Source organism: Filicampus tigris, chromosome 4, assembly GCF_054856515.1.
Source record: "Filicampus tigris isolate MCC_2025a chromosome 4, RoL_Ftig_1.0, whole genome shotgun sequence".
Lineage (NCBI taxonomy): Eukaryota > Metazoa > Chordata > Actinopteri > Syngnathiformes > Syngnathidae > Filicampus > Filicampus tigris.
The window spans coordinates 6743563-6758670 of NC_141220.1; the positions used below are offsets into that span (position 1 = coordinate 6743563).

Below are 15108 nucleotides of genomic sequence, written 5' to 3' on the forward strand. Positions count from 1 at the left end.
GTTAACCCAAAACTCGACTGAGGATGCCTTCACTCACCGCCTCTACACTCCGAAATCTCTCTTGAAAATTGACACGTCTTTAGAGTCAATGTGTGCATGTGTGTGAACTGGTTTTGTCCTTTTATTTCCAATGTGGGATTATTATAGTTTTATACAATATAATACATTGAAAACAAAATCAATCAAAATACTAATTCAAGAGACGGCCGTGTTATGTTTCGTCGCCTATTGTTAGGTAGGATAATGGGGTTCTGTTTCATACTTTTAGGGTGTAGAGGTGCGTCTAGAACAGGACCACCTGGGATTTGGAGCAGTTGTCCAGCATTGCCAGGGCAAAAAGAAAGTTGTCATGATCAACACAGGGGAACTTTGTGCCCGGTAAGCATGACTTCTGAACTTCTCATTTGTAAAATAGCAAAGACCGAATGAGAAGAGATTTCTCTGGACTATTAATGTCTTTTACAAATGCAATGGAAGCAAGTGTCATTCTTTTGTTCAAATAGTCTGCTTTTACCCCACCCCTTTCTGCTCTTTAAACAAATACAAAGGTTTCAGTGGAAAACTGAAGACTTTCCTCCAGAGTTGTCCATCAATCCAAGTAAAGGTTCCATCCAGCCAGGAACGGAGGTTCCTTTAGAATTTACATTTGCCCCCGTTCGCTTGAATAATGACTCAAGATATGAAAACCTAACTTGCTGCATTGAAGGCTCCTCTACACTCATCACTCTCACTGTGACTGGCTCCTGCATTGCAACTGCCTCCAACAAAGAGGTTTGGTTAATTTGTACAATATTATTATTGCACACAAATAATTTTCTCAACTCAACTTTATTTATCAACTTTAAGACAACCACCGTTGTAAACCAATGAGTATAGTTTGTTACTGCTTTTTTTCCTTGTTCTGTTCTAAATTGTGATGCTCTTCTTTAATTTACTTCCAGGTGGTCAATTTTTCCTGCCCGGTGCGTGGCTCACACATCCAGACACTGTCTGTGGTCAACCCTACAAACCAGCGTTGCAGCATACGACCTGTCATCAGTGGCAAGCACTGGAGAGCTGCACCGTCTGTGGTTCTTGAGCCTCTTCAAAGCAACTCATACGTGGTCACCTACAGACCGCTAACCATGACTGTTGATGGAAAGAAACACTTGGTAAAGGAGCAATACCATTGTGTTGTATTGCAAAACGTTTGCGTTATAACGAAACACCTTTTCAGGTTTTAAAATATATCTTAAAACGTATTTTCCCGCTGTCTAATTGTCAATATGTAATGTTCTATCTAATTATCCATGGACGTTTTTTAACATATAAAAAAAAGTTTTTTCAGCCTGACATAAATATGTTTTTATACCACATTCACAGCCATTCATTTATTGATGCTGATGACAGTTGCCTAAGCTATGAAGGAGATACCTTTTTTGAGTCATCTTGTTCAAATGATGTAAAACCCTAACATTTAGTATGGCCAGAAAATGATTAACCTACAATTTCATATTGCAATCTCTAATGTGAGCTGTCTATTTCTGCTTTATCTTTAGGGGTCAGTATTTTTCTCATTCCCCAATGGAGCTGGCATGCTGTACTCGCTACAAGGAACTGCTGAACCTCCCAAAGCAGAGAGCACAATTGTAAATGAACTGCCTGCCAAGACCCATCACACACAGATACTCCCCGTGACCAACTGGCTCTCAAAGCAGAAACGGTAAAACATGTAGCGTGTATTTGAAAATAATAAATACAGTCCCTATTTCTGTAGACTCAAACGTGCACAGTTGAGTCACACCTGTGTATTTGTGGGCAGGTTCCTTGTCATAATAGAGTTTCTGAGCCCTGAAAATCCGGATACTACGGTCTCTCTGAAGGGTCGTGAGTACATTGATGTTCCAGCTCTGTCTAAGAAGGACTACAAGATTCATTTTTACACATTCAGAGAGGGCCAGTACAATGCTAAGGTTTGAACACAAACAAACATTTGAGTTCTTGATTTCACAATTTTTGTGAGTCTCACCATCCTCTCTCCCTAGGTGACATTTCTGAATGAGGAATCGGGGGAGTACTTGTTCTACATCATTAACTTCAAGGTTACCAGTCCGGTAGACTTGTCTGTAATAGAACTGGTGTCAAATGTACGGGAGAAGACTTCAGCCACCATCGATGTGGAGAACCCCCTGAGCACGCCTATCTGCCTCACAGTTGACTGTAAATGCCCTGACATCAGTGCTCCCAGTCTGCACACTGTTCCAGGAATGTCAAAGGTAAAATGCTACACAGGACATACCCACATGCTTTGGTTTTAACCCGCAAACACTTTTTATATGTTTATATCTCATTAGAGTGCTCTGACCTTCGACTACCAGCCCCTCCGTGTCGGCGAGGCGACCGCGCGGCTGTCTCTGTTTTGTAGTGACCTTGGCTACTTCCACTATGGTCTTCTTCTCCGAGCTCTGCCTCAACCACCAGAGAAGACTATTCAATTCAGCGCTTCTCTGGGGACCAGCCACAGTGTTGCTGTGAAGTTCCTCAACTTCTCCCACTTCAAAACAGAATACGCTTGCAAGGTAGGAAAAAAACAGTCTGGTGATGACATTTAAAGGGTAGTCCTACATGTTATAGAAGGGTGACATTTTAATTGTTTGTATGCAAATAGTTGTGTCCCTCCCGAGTGACTGCTCACCTATCAATATGATACTAAACAACCAAGACTTTTGTTAACTGCCGATCAGGGATGGGAAAAGTACTGCCATTGTGTGCTTGAGTAAGAGTACAATTACTTGTATAAAAAAATGACTTTGGAAAAATTACTTATTGAAATACTTACTCAAGTAAAAGTAAAAAAGCACAGGCTCTGAAATTGACTTCATGAGTAAAAGTACTTTTACGGGATGTTCCCTCCTCATGTCATACAATTTGAAGGCTATTCAATTTGAAAGGTCATCTCTTAATGCAGGAAGACCCACCTCTTGAAATCACGTTTTTATTAATGAGCTGCTGTTTCATTGAAACAGAATTAAACTAATGTCATTAACCAGGGCTCAGCTAACGAAAGGGTAATCATTTAGCTTTTGTTTACTCAGATAAGGCCATGGCTCGGCTGCAGCCATCTGCTGACTCTGTGGTGATGGCTCGTTCTGAGTCAAGCCCATGTTGTTGACTGTTTCAACTTCGACACACTCCAAGTCATCGATCATTTGCCTTCTTCTCACCTTCCAATTAAATGATCTTCTGTAGTGGGTAGCGTCTTCTTGGGTGATGTCAGAGCTTGAGATAGAGCTAATCACATGCTGGGATGTCCGGGACAGGGTGTAACCCTTTATATGATTGGCGGAGCCACGGACATTGGTGTAATTTATTTTTTAATCGTCAGGCATCATATAAAAGAAAAGTAACGACCCTGTTTTGAAAATATATTGAGTAAAAAGTACAGATACAGATGATAAAATGTAACGGATAAAAGTATAAAGTATTCTAATGAATAAGTATACATAAGTGAATTACAAATTACTGGAGGGGTCACTGATGTTGTAGTGGTACACACCTGAGTTGTATGCGGGCAGCGTAGGATCGGTTCCCGCACGGTGTCTGTGTGTGTGCCCTGCGACTGGCTGGCGACAAGTTCGGGGTGTAGTGTCTGCCTTTCACCCGTTGTCAGCCGGGATAGGCTCCAGCACCTCCTCGCGACCCTGTACAGGATAAGCAGCTTGGAAGATGACATGACATGACAAAGTATTGGAAAAAACGACTCAAGTACAGTAAAGATTTGTACTTTATTTCCCATTTCTGCTGCCTATTTCTGAAAATGACTTTTAGCAAGCCATTCTGAATTTAGAAAATTGTGGTGTCACAATTCATCTTATTTCTACAGTAAATGCCCCCATAAAAATGTGCTTTTTTCTGCTTGAGTGGGTGAAGATCTGCCCCTTTCAGGCGACAGACGGACTGCGTTGTCTGATACACTATCACATCAAAGGCAAAAGATAAGCAGAACTCCGTTGAGTTTTGCAAATATTAGCACAAGCTGACAGCTGATTAGCTTCCGATAAAGGGTACATACAGTACTTAATTGCTCGCTGAAGTTGTTGATGCAGGGCTAGCGAGAGGGTATTTATATTTAGTGATGTGTCTGTGCCACACGCACGGATCAGCACACTAACGGACACGTGTATGAAGTGTATATGAAGAGCTGTTTCCACGAGTGAAAATGTTTGAACTGTTTTTATTGTCACTCACCTAGTTCCAATTCCCCAACGCTGCCTCAGGTGATCATTTTCACGGAAACACAACCCTCCCTTGACTCAACAGTATATTGGCACGGGTAGACAGTTACTCACTTGCATGCAAGAGATCCACCCACTCAAAATGGGCTAATTTTGGCAAGCCAAGAAATAGGGTGTGGGAAGTGTTCTGTAATTGTTGATAAATGTTTTTCTTTTCATGAAGCCTGAGAAATGGGCAGTGTGACAGTAGATGAGTGAATCTCACTCCCTACCGCCCTAAAGAGCTGCAATACGTAGATCACCCTGGTGGTATAGTATGCTCCACTCACAAGCAGGGGATGGTGGTTGCCTGGATTCCAGCCCAGGATTGGACCGTGCAGGATGGTCAACAGTTACACATCACAGTCATGTAGAGACACTTAGAAATTGTAAAAATGCACATGTCTTCTTTAAAGCGGAAGTCAACCCAAACATATTTCTTTCAGGAATATGTTCCCAGCAGGCCCACTAGTTAAAACATGGCATTCTGATTAATTTTGCATTTGAGGAATATAAATTAAGCAATAACATGCACTTGTTTTTAGCCATCTCTGAGGCGGCCATTTTGTCTTCTGTCGACTGAAAATGACATCACAAAAGCTCACAACAACCAATCACGGCTGACCTGTTTTCTGATTCTGAGCCGTGATTCGTTGTTGTGAGCAGTTGTGATGTCATTTTCAGTCGACAGAAGACAAAATGGCTGCCCCCGGAGATGGCTACAAACGAGTGGATTAACACGCATTCCACAAACGTAATATTTATCAGAATGCCCTGTTTCAACTAGTGGGCTTGCATAGAACATATTCTTCAAAAAAATCTGTTTGGGTTGACTTTGAGGAATTTTATTCACAGCATGTTTTGTTCCTCTGTCCCGTTTTCCCCTTACCCAACTGCAGACGGACTGTCCAGCGTTCCTTGTGAACAAGACAGTGGCTGCATTGCCAGGTAACCAGACAGGATCTCAAGTCAGTGTGGAGGTTTGTTTCGAGCCTTATCAGCTTGGAGAGGTGAAAGGCCAGCTTCACCTGTCTTCTGGAATTGGGGGTGAATACGTATTTTTGTTACATGGGGTCGGCCTCCCCTCCAAAACACAAGGCCCCTTCAACATTAGGAATGGCCGTAGCATCTCTATCCCATTCAAGAATGTGTTCCTGCAGACCACAGTTTTTTCTTTTCAGGTACTGTATATGACTTCACTATCAAGCAGTTCCAGCCTCTACAAAATATGTTCATTGCTGTCAAATATACAATATGTAACTAAACAGTGGCCTGTTTTGCAGGTGGACAACCCCTGTTTTACTGTCAAAGCAGCAGACACCTTCCTCTCTAAAAAAACGCAGCCCATCCAGGTGTACTTTGTCGCCCCGGAAGGAGGCTCGCCAGGGCCATGCATTGGCAAATTGACCATTTCCAACCAGTGCACAGAGGCACAAAGTACCTGCTCATGGATATATTACTTGAGAGGCAACCTGCTAGAATCATCATAGTACCAACATTGATTGAGTCAGCAAAAAAAAGAATAATATTGCTTCAAAAAATTGTATTTTACTGTAAAAAAAGAAATAAAAGAAGTTTGTGGTCACATACATAAATAAATAAACAAGCAAATGCCCTCCAAAAATAATTCCAACAATACTGTACAGTATCGCAGAGGTCCCTGACCAGCAGGCAGCATACAGTTTATGGAACATGTAATATGGAAGTAAAAAGTGAGCAGAGAAGAAAAAATTAGTAAAAAAAAAAATAAAGCAAAAAAACAAAACAAAAAAACGCTTCTATAGAAAGGTGAAAAGGTCAAATGATGAGACAGAAGAAGAGCTTACAACTTGCAAGAAAAAAAGAAATCTGCATTTGAATCAACCCAATAAGCAACCTGCATTGGCACTTGCTTTTATGACTAGTAACCACACGGGGGCACTCGTGTCTTGTCAAATGACTGATTTCTAAAGTCCTATAATCTCTGTATGGCCATTAAAGTTGTATTGCAGTGTTACCTTTTAAACCTTGATACGTCTTGAAGAAGAAGATGGAAAAAAATTAGTTCAAAGTCCCTTACAGTACCATTGGTTGGAAATTCACAAATAAGTCAACCACTTTATACCTTTTATGTCATCGTGTGTAACTGAAGCTGGTGGCCAATATACCAGTGATGCCTTTGGTACGTGATCATTCGTGGAAACCTGACTGAATCAAACAGCATGCAATATTTGCCACTTTTCTACAGCAGTTTCGAATAAATACTCAGCTAATAACAGGACAATCAGGATATCTATCTATCTATCTATCTATCTATCTATCTATCTATCTATCTATCTATCTATCTATCTATCTATCTATCTATCTATCTATCTATCTATCTATCTATCTATAGAATAGATAGATAGATGGATAGATATAATATATATAAACATTTAAGTAAACATTTATTAATGGAATGGTTTTAACTCAACATAATTCACAGCCATTTTAACGTTGTGGTTAAGTGCAATTAATTATTCTAAAAGTTACAGGAAGATCGACACCCTTAAACGCATCATCAGGTTGACTATACTGTCTTCTTGTAGACCACCATGGCAATAGTCGTGATATAGTCCAGATTTCGGGATGCCGTCGTGTAAAAGTGAATAACGAATAGCCTGGGTGTGTTTTAAGGTGGGGCTGTGATGTAACCGGGAAGGGAGGATTCTCCCCCATAGAGCTCAGCATGAGCGCTCCCGAGCAAAAGGATGTGCGAGCAGGCAGCGCGCTACTGTAGGGACGGAGTCCACAAACTGCTGAACAAAGAACAAGCGAAACTTCGAGCCCAAGAAAGCCGCGAACAGAACAAGCCCGTAGCCGGTCAGGACAGCGAGTCCGAAACGGCAGCTCAGTCCGGAAACAGCGGCGCCCAGCCCGGTGGAATTGACGGGCTCCTCCGCTGGATCGTCACCAAAATGAGCGACAACAAGAACATCTCCAGCCGGGAGTACGCCTCCAGCAAGGAGGAGGTGGCGGTGGCTCAAGAGCAGTTCTTCGCCCCGGAACCGCGGAGAGGCATCTCCGTTATTCTGGATGTGAGTACATAGTAGCGAGCCGTTGCACAGAGATGGATCGAGACATCCAGTGGGCAGTGCGCACTTACGCACGCAGAAGCTCCATTTACTGGTGCACTGGAATTTAGCAAAGACTAAACATTTTACTTCATACCATTCATTCATAAAAATAAGCACGATGATAAAATATGCTTTCACTGATTTCATGAGGCAAACTGCAGGATATGGAAAGCCGTTTGAACATTTATTCCATACACGTGATGCACAGTTTCGGGTCCATGCGCTAGTACGCTGTTTCTCCTCACTACTAGACAATTCGGCGCCCTAGTAGAATGGGTAAGGTACTGACTTCATGATGGTTTTCCCCCCACTACCTGTACTGCCTTCCACTAATGTATGACACTTCTGCAAAGGCTGTTAGTAGGACAATTACATATTTGTGAGACAAACACGCGGACAATTACATATTTATGAGACAAAAACGCGCACTATTGGACATATCCGCACCACTGGCGCTACTTTAAAGCGCTTCATTTTGCTAGGAAAATGCTGTGGTAGTGTTTAAAGCACACAGCTGTCAATTAGTGAACAGTTTTGCTTTCCTCGCTAGTAATATGATGTTTTACTACTACTGTAGTATGACAAAGTTGTCCCACTACTGTGCAGAAAAGTGGAAGGTATGGAAAGCTCATCGAACATTTATTCAATATCTTTGATATGCAGCTTTTAAGGTTCACATACAGTACAAATGTGCTCTTTCTCCTCACCAATAAGCAAATTAAGTACACTCGTATGACTACTAGTCATTTTTTCCACTACTTCTGCCCTTGCCATTCTACTGGTGGGCTGAGTTGGCCTACTAATAACAACAAAGAGCATATTAGTACATGGACCTGAAACTGGTTACCAATGATAAAGTAAAATAGATAAACTGTTGTTGCAGGTTTCTGTCACTTGTTTGCATAAATCTGACAGATTTATTGTAGGTTACCTGTTAGCCTCAAATGATGTACAGTATCTTGCAAGAGCTAGAACAAAAGTTTAACACATACCTTCATAAATAATGATTAGATATTTTGGATGCAAATTGCAATGGCGTAGACCTACACGGCAACATACTGAGAACTGTGAAAGCTGTTTCAAACATTCTACCCCTCACGAGCCAGTTGCAGCACACCAAGATATATGCCTCTGATACTGTCAATCACACACTCTAAAAACAGTTCGGTTAAAAATAACACAATTTGGGGTCAAAAATGGACCGATCCACAACTTGTGTCAACTTTCTTGGTTGTTTTTTTTTTTTCAGAAAATAACCCCAAAAATGGGTAGTTTTGTACAAAACAACTCCATAAATGGGCTGTTTTGTACAAAACAATGCAAGAAAGTGGGTCAAATTGACCCAATTTGTGTATCTGTTAACTGTTTTTAGAGTGCAGGAAATAATCAGATGCCCAAATTATTTATAATACCCCACAGACAGTAATTACTTATGTAGCTCCCTATACTTGGATGATTCGCGTACCACTGTTGCTCCTAGTCAAAAGTCTTGAATGGCGCCCTTTGGGACAACCACTGACAAGTATTATCATAAAATGTACACACTCTAAAAACAGTTGGGTTAAAAATAACACAATTTTGGGTCAAAAATGGACCGATTCACTACTTGGGTCAATTTGACCCAACTTTCTGGGTTGTTTTTGCAGAAAACAACTCAACAACGGGTATTTTTGTACAAAACACCCCCCAAAATTGGACTGTTCTGTACAAAACAATGCAAGAAAGTGGGTCAAATTGACCCAATTAGTGGATCTGTCCATTTTTGACCGAAAATTGAGTTATATTTAACCCAAGTGTTTTTAGAGTGCAATACATATACATAAACACCTTGTTAGAGGACGTTGACACTGCAGCCGTATTGGTAAAGTAAAGTCCTTTTTGAAGATGCCTCGTTCACTTTCGCCTTGGAGATGTATCATCAAGCCCGAACTCACTGGATTATACCAAACATTATGTTATTGTAACTCAATTTTATGAATATCATTTGCCGATTTCATGGCGAATACAATGGCCACATCCAATATGGCGCATACACTGACATATCACTTCGAACGGGCCACCCAGTTCACCGGGTGTCAGCAGCAGTAATGAAAAGAAAATCAATCTTCCTTTTAGATGTCCAAAGGGTTTGTCGCTCCCTTGGTTTCTTTTATGAAATGTTTCAAATGGCTCTTTAGTTTCCGGCACTAGTAATGTAATACGTCCCTCCTCACTTGCCATACTGTGACGTCCCAGTGACAGTCTAAACGCGAAATGTAGGATAATAAATGTCGCCTGGGTTATTTACAAATATATACATATTTTATAGACATGTCTTGCCACATGTCTTGTCACATTACACTATGCCACACAAAATAACTTGCAGATTAATTTTGAAAAATGTGCAAGACTCTCTCACGTGAACATTGAAGTATTTTTTGCATATAAGCCTGTGTACCTAATATTATTTTCAGTAAGGCTGTGATTGGCTGTTGCAGATAAGACGGGCCATCAATCAAACAAACATCACACCACTGTTTGTTTATATTTTTAATGTCTTAGTGATAAGCAACTCAGCATTAGTATTTCTCAACACAACAATAGCTACTATGAGATAATACAATAAAAATAATATTTATTTTTAGAGATACGTGCCTCAAATGTTGAGGCACAAGCATCTTGGTGGGCTGGCATGGCACCACCTGTGGTGTGGTGTGGTGATGCCTTTCTGTGTGGAGTTTGCATGTTTTCCCCGTGCCTGCGAGGGTTTTCTCCAGGTACACCGGTTTCTTCCCACATTCCAAAAACATGCTTGGTAGGTTGATTGGATACTCTAAATTGCCCCTAGGTATGATTGTGTGTGTATGTTCGTTTGTCTCTGTGTGCCCTGCGATTAGCTGGCAACCAATTCAGGGTGTCTTCCGCCTACTGCCCATAGACAGCTGGGATAGGCTCCAGCACCCTCGTGAGGATGAAGCAGAATAGATAATGGATACATGTATATGTGTATGTATATATATATATATATATGTATGTATATATATATATATATATATATATATATATATATATATATATATATATATATAGGTGCCGCACTCCTGACAAACGGTCGAGTAAGGAAACAATAAAAAATAAAAGGGTGTGGTGTACCTTGCGGTCCCACAGACGCAATGACGTGTCCCATATTGTTTTTATTTCACCGATGACAACGCTGTGTGTGTGTGTGTGTGTGTGTGTGTCAGTTGTTTTTGTTCGATTTTTTGGGGGGTTTGGCAGCATGTCTGCTCATGCAGCACCTGCCTGTGACGTAAAGATTACGTTCTCAACGCCGATTGGTTGTCGCCGGTGAGGGATGGGCCGGGACCACGTGGGTATATTGAATATGCAGGACGGAAACGGAGACGGAGGGCCGATGCCCAGCTCTGTGTGTGTGTGTGTGTGTGTGTGTGTGTGTGTGTGTGTGTATATATACTGTATATCTTTTCTGGAAAAAAGTGTTAGGCTCAAAACAGCAATAATGATACAGTGATACAACAGTCAGCCTTATAAACAGGTTCCATGAAGGCTCAAAACAGCAATAATGATACAGTGATCCAACAGTCAGCCTTATAAACAGGTTCCATGAGATTAAATATATTTAGTTCCTTAAATGTGTAACAAACCCTGCCTATTAAAACAGGGTACCCCTCAATAGGCACATGGCTATTTTTAAATTAACCTGAGAAGTATTTACTTATTCAAAGGCTATGTTCACATTACACAAGTATTTACCTCATCTCATGCACAAGATCAAGGAAACATCCATATACATGCTTAACAAATTCAGGCAACACAGGCTATGTTCCCTTTTTGTTTATACTTAGTGGGACTTTTTCATCCATCTGTCTGTCTGTCTGTCTCTCTCTCGCTCAGTTGATCACACACGCGGACACACACCTGCACACCCCCACATACGCACAACCTGGAAGAAACGTACAGTACACACCTGGCCCCCACAGTAGCATTTACCCTCTCTTCAACTTTTTCTCTCTCTAGCTCTATATTGTAGCTCTATATTGTTTTTTGCTGAGTTTAGTCCACCTGAGGCGGTTGCTTCAATGCGAAACAACTTGACATTTTGGGATTTGTGGCATTACATCCAGCAATTAATGGTTTTAACATTAACACATGCACAAAGTGGAAGACTGCCTCTTCCACAGCCAGACGTTTTCCTGTGCAATTCTTTGTCGACTCGAGCTTTATTGTGTGGCATTTGCATGCTTTCATGAGAGTTTCCTTTAGGTACTTTCTTCACAAAGTCCAAAAACATTTTAGGTTGTTTGAAGACTCCAAATTGGAAAGGAGGAAATATCTAGGTATGCCCCACCTTTCACCTTTAGTCTGGTGGGATAGGCTCTAGCAACCTGTGACGCTAGACAGCATAGGTCATAGGAAATGGATGGATGAGCTCATCAATATTTGGACAATTTTGCAGCCATAAATATAACCATATACAGTACCATATTTTGCGGATTATAAACCGCCCCTGTATATAAGCCACATCCATTCTATTTTAAAAAGAAAAAATAATGAAAAAAACATAAACAAGCCTCAGTTTTATATAAGCCGCACCTATGTTGTAAAATTTGATATTTACTGCATTTACAGAACGATTTTGAACCTTAAAGTGTTTGAACTGTTGGGGGAAAAAGTCTAAGAGTGCTAAAAGTTTTCTTGTCCGATCTGTGAAGCTATCACCATCCCACTGTCTGTTTGTGACCACCCAGCTATGAGAAGATCCCCAAGAGAGAAAGTCATCAATGGAGGACCCAAACTGGGTTATCATCAGCTTAAAAAAATATATTTAGCTGGAGTCTACCAGAAAGAAGAAACACCAAGAAGCCTTTGAGAAAAAGACTGTTTCCCACCATATTTAATTAAACTCCAGATGCTGAGAGGGAGATATGTGCTAAATATCCCTTTTCAATAAAGATTATACACATTTGTAAATATCTGTTGCTTTTTCAAACATCTTTTGTTAAAATCCAATTAAAATTCGGAGAATTTGAAAGTTTGCTTAATTGTAAACAAATGAGGTTTTGAGCAAAAAAAATGCAACTTTTATTGCAACTTTTAGGAAAATTGCCCTCGAAATCAGGCGTTTTAGACCACGACAATCACAAAAAATGCCCGCGAAATCCTGGAGGGACTGATTCTGAAATTTAAAATGGTGATCCCACGCCATTCAACTTCAATTCGTTTTTGTTTGTGAATTCAATTTTGTCTTCAGTAGGTGGTAAACAAACATTCTCGATTCTTTACAACAGTTGCCCCAAACCAGCGCCCCCCCCAGCATGGTCGCTCAATCGATGATGATGCAATGCATCCCCTCGTACAAAATGGGGGCCCCCCATGGACTATCTGGTCCCAGGCGCAGTGCGTGATCTGCGTTTAAGGAAGCGGCAGCCCTGTCTGATGGACATCATTTCCAAAATGACTGGCAGGAAGTGGACTTTCACGCACAATTTTTTAACAGTTTGTATTTTAATTAACTACACACTGTTGAAATTTCTTTTGTAAGTAAAAATTGTAAGTTGGACATGTTAAACAGGCCTCAGAGTTATTAGATTTGACTGCCACTCATATTGTAAATGCATTGCGGTGATCAGACATAAAATCATCAAAGCTGTTATTTTCCAGACACTTCTGGAGTTGTATGCTCACCAACTGGGCACATTGGCAAGTTTTCTTAAAAGAAAAACAATTATCTACACAAGAATATTTGTAAATATAATTTAGATAACTCAGTTGATATCCGGGAACTAAGCATGGATGAATTTGTCACACTCGACCGATCACAATGTATAACATTCTGCATTGATTCGTCTCTGTTCACTTTCCCACTGGTTTCCCCAAATGCCTTTTTTGTATGTTTTTTGCCTCTTCAAAGCGCAGTTTCCTGGCAGATGAAAATGCAGTGCTCTAAAATACTGATGAAAGAGGAAGGCTTGTGCTCTCAATACGAGAGAGACCCAAACACTGACTCTGAATTCATTGCCACAATTATGTATGTCGATATGGAGTGTATGGTTGTGAGAGAGAACAAAAGGTTGTTCCTAACTGCTCATGTAGACCGGGATTCATCCGAAGAGTCTGTATGTAGTATGTGTGTTGGTGTTTGTGGGAGACTGTACATAGGGCCTACAGTGTTTTAACATGCATAAATTGACAGTGATCAGTGTATGCGGTGTTGCCGCAGTTACCTTGAAAAAGTAACTTAGTTCACTTTACCGATTACTTCTTTGTAAAAGTAACTAAATTAGACCACAAGTTACTTTGTTACTTTCAGCAGACGCAGACAAACCCTCAGATCGTAAAAATGCCAACTCGTTTTTCCAATACTTTATTGGAAGTGTATTTTTAACAGTAATGTTTAAGGCTAAAGTTTTATTAACGAATAAAATAAAGACAGCTTTCCTTGACTTAACATAAGTAATTGTTTTTATAGAAAAAATTGTCTTTGTGATTTCACTCAACATATATAGACTACTTGTTTTTGTTTTTATATAAACAAAAAAGAATAGAGAATTGACTTAACATAAATAATTTGTTTAATGTATATAATATAAAACAAAGGCAGTCTTCTGACCACATCCCATAATGCTTCTTGGTTGAATTGTTTCCCTTTATTATGTTTATGTCTCATTATGTACAGTTGTTTGTGTGCCTGTTGGTTAGTAAAGGGTGTGTTTTACTTCCTTTATTCTATTATTTAACTTTTAGTTTGGTTGCATGTGCAAGCCATGCATGTACCACCAGACTGTGGCCGAATTGGGTGTGCTGATCAAAGAGTTGTGCCTCATGTTAATCCCTTTTGTAGTCAAGTGGAAAGTGTTTGTTGTTGCCTTCTCTGCAGATAGCCTCGGCAGTTGAATAATTTGCCAACTTTTTTTTTGTCACACAGTATTTGCATTGAAGTTTTTTAATAGTGACTTTAACTTTAATCCTACTACCAGAGGTGGGCATTTACAAAATGTTGCCGATCCGTCATTCACCATCCGTCAGCGGCTTGGGTATTATCAATCTGTCATCTTTGTTCCATTAGAACCAAATTGTAATCATCAGTTGGTCAGTCCGTCAGTTAGTCCGTCAGAAGTTGGTTCGGTCCATCAACCCCACCCCAAAGAAAATAACTCAGCAAAACGGGCAACCGTCACTGTTGGAATGAGAGGTACTTGACCCGGTCCCGCAATTTATCAATTGTCAGCAAAGCGGGCATCCGTCACTGACAGACTGACAGAATCCCCACCTCTGCATACTACTATAATAAACATAGTAACGCCTTAGATGACTACTTACTCAAAATAGCAATCATTATTGAGTATCGTGTTACGCGTTACTGGCATCGATTATTCTATGTATGTTTGTGAATTTATCAGCCACATTTTCACCTGTGTGATTCAATCACATTTGGTGACCTCAAAACACTATGTTTTACTCGAAACCTTATGTTCATTGTCCACGGTTGTCGCAGAGTAGACCTAGTTCACGACAATTGGACCTTGAAGGGTTTATGTGCTTTATAACATAGATGCACGCCTGAAGGACAGGTTGCTTTTATCATTATGATCTCATCTGTTACAAAGTACATTTTCTATCAGCCAGTGGAGCTAGTCACCAAAACATGGAATTACAAAACATGTTTTCCTTGGTTGTTTAGCTGCACATTTTATATAAGTACACAAAGGAGAGCAAGAAAAAGGTCATAATGTTATCCATCTAATCCATTCTTCTATTTT

The 15108-nt window shown here is 40.3% G+C and overlaps 2 protein-coding genes across 4 annotated transcripts in view; both read left to right on the forward strand.

The window, feature by feature from the left end:
* Positions 1–5829, forward strand: part of hydin (HYDIN axonemal central pair apparatus protein) — an 89855-nt gene extending 84026 nt beyond the window's left edge. The window contains exons 83-91 of the mRNA XM_086029144.1: positions 269–378; positions 549–771; positions 942–1151; positions 1539–1702; positions 1802–1952; positions 2025–2255; positions 2334–2558; positions 5153–5434; positions 5537–5829. Of these exons, the coding sequence (XP_085885270.1) occupies positions 269–378; positions 549–771; positions 942–1151; positions 1539–1702; positions 1802–1952; positions 2025–2255; positions 2334–2558; positions 5153–5434; positions 5537–5743 (1803 nt within the window). The 3' untranslated portion in view covers positions 5744–5829. The remainder of the gene's footprint in view (positions 1–268; positions 379–548; positions 772–941; positions 1152–1538; positions 1703–1801; positions 1953–2024; positions 2256–2333; positions 2559–5152; positions 5435–5536) is intronic.
* Positions 5830–6833: 1004 nt separating this feature from the next.
* Positions 6834–15108, forward strand: part of necab2 (N-terminal EF-hand calcium binding protein 2) — a 172427-nt gene continuing 164152 nt past the window's right edge. For all 3 annotated transcript variants that reach the window (XM_086027938.1, XM_086027936.1, XM_086027937.1), the window contains exon 1: positions 6834–7309. In XM_086027938.1, coding sequence (XP_085884064.1) covers positions 6983–7309 — 327 coding nt within the window. In that variant the 5' untranslated portion in view covers positions 6834–6982. The remainder of the gene's footprint in view (positions 7310–15108) is intronic.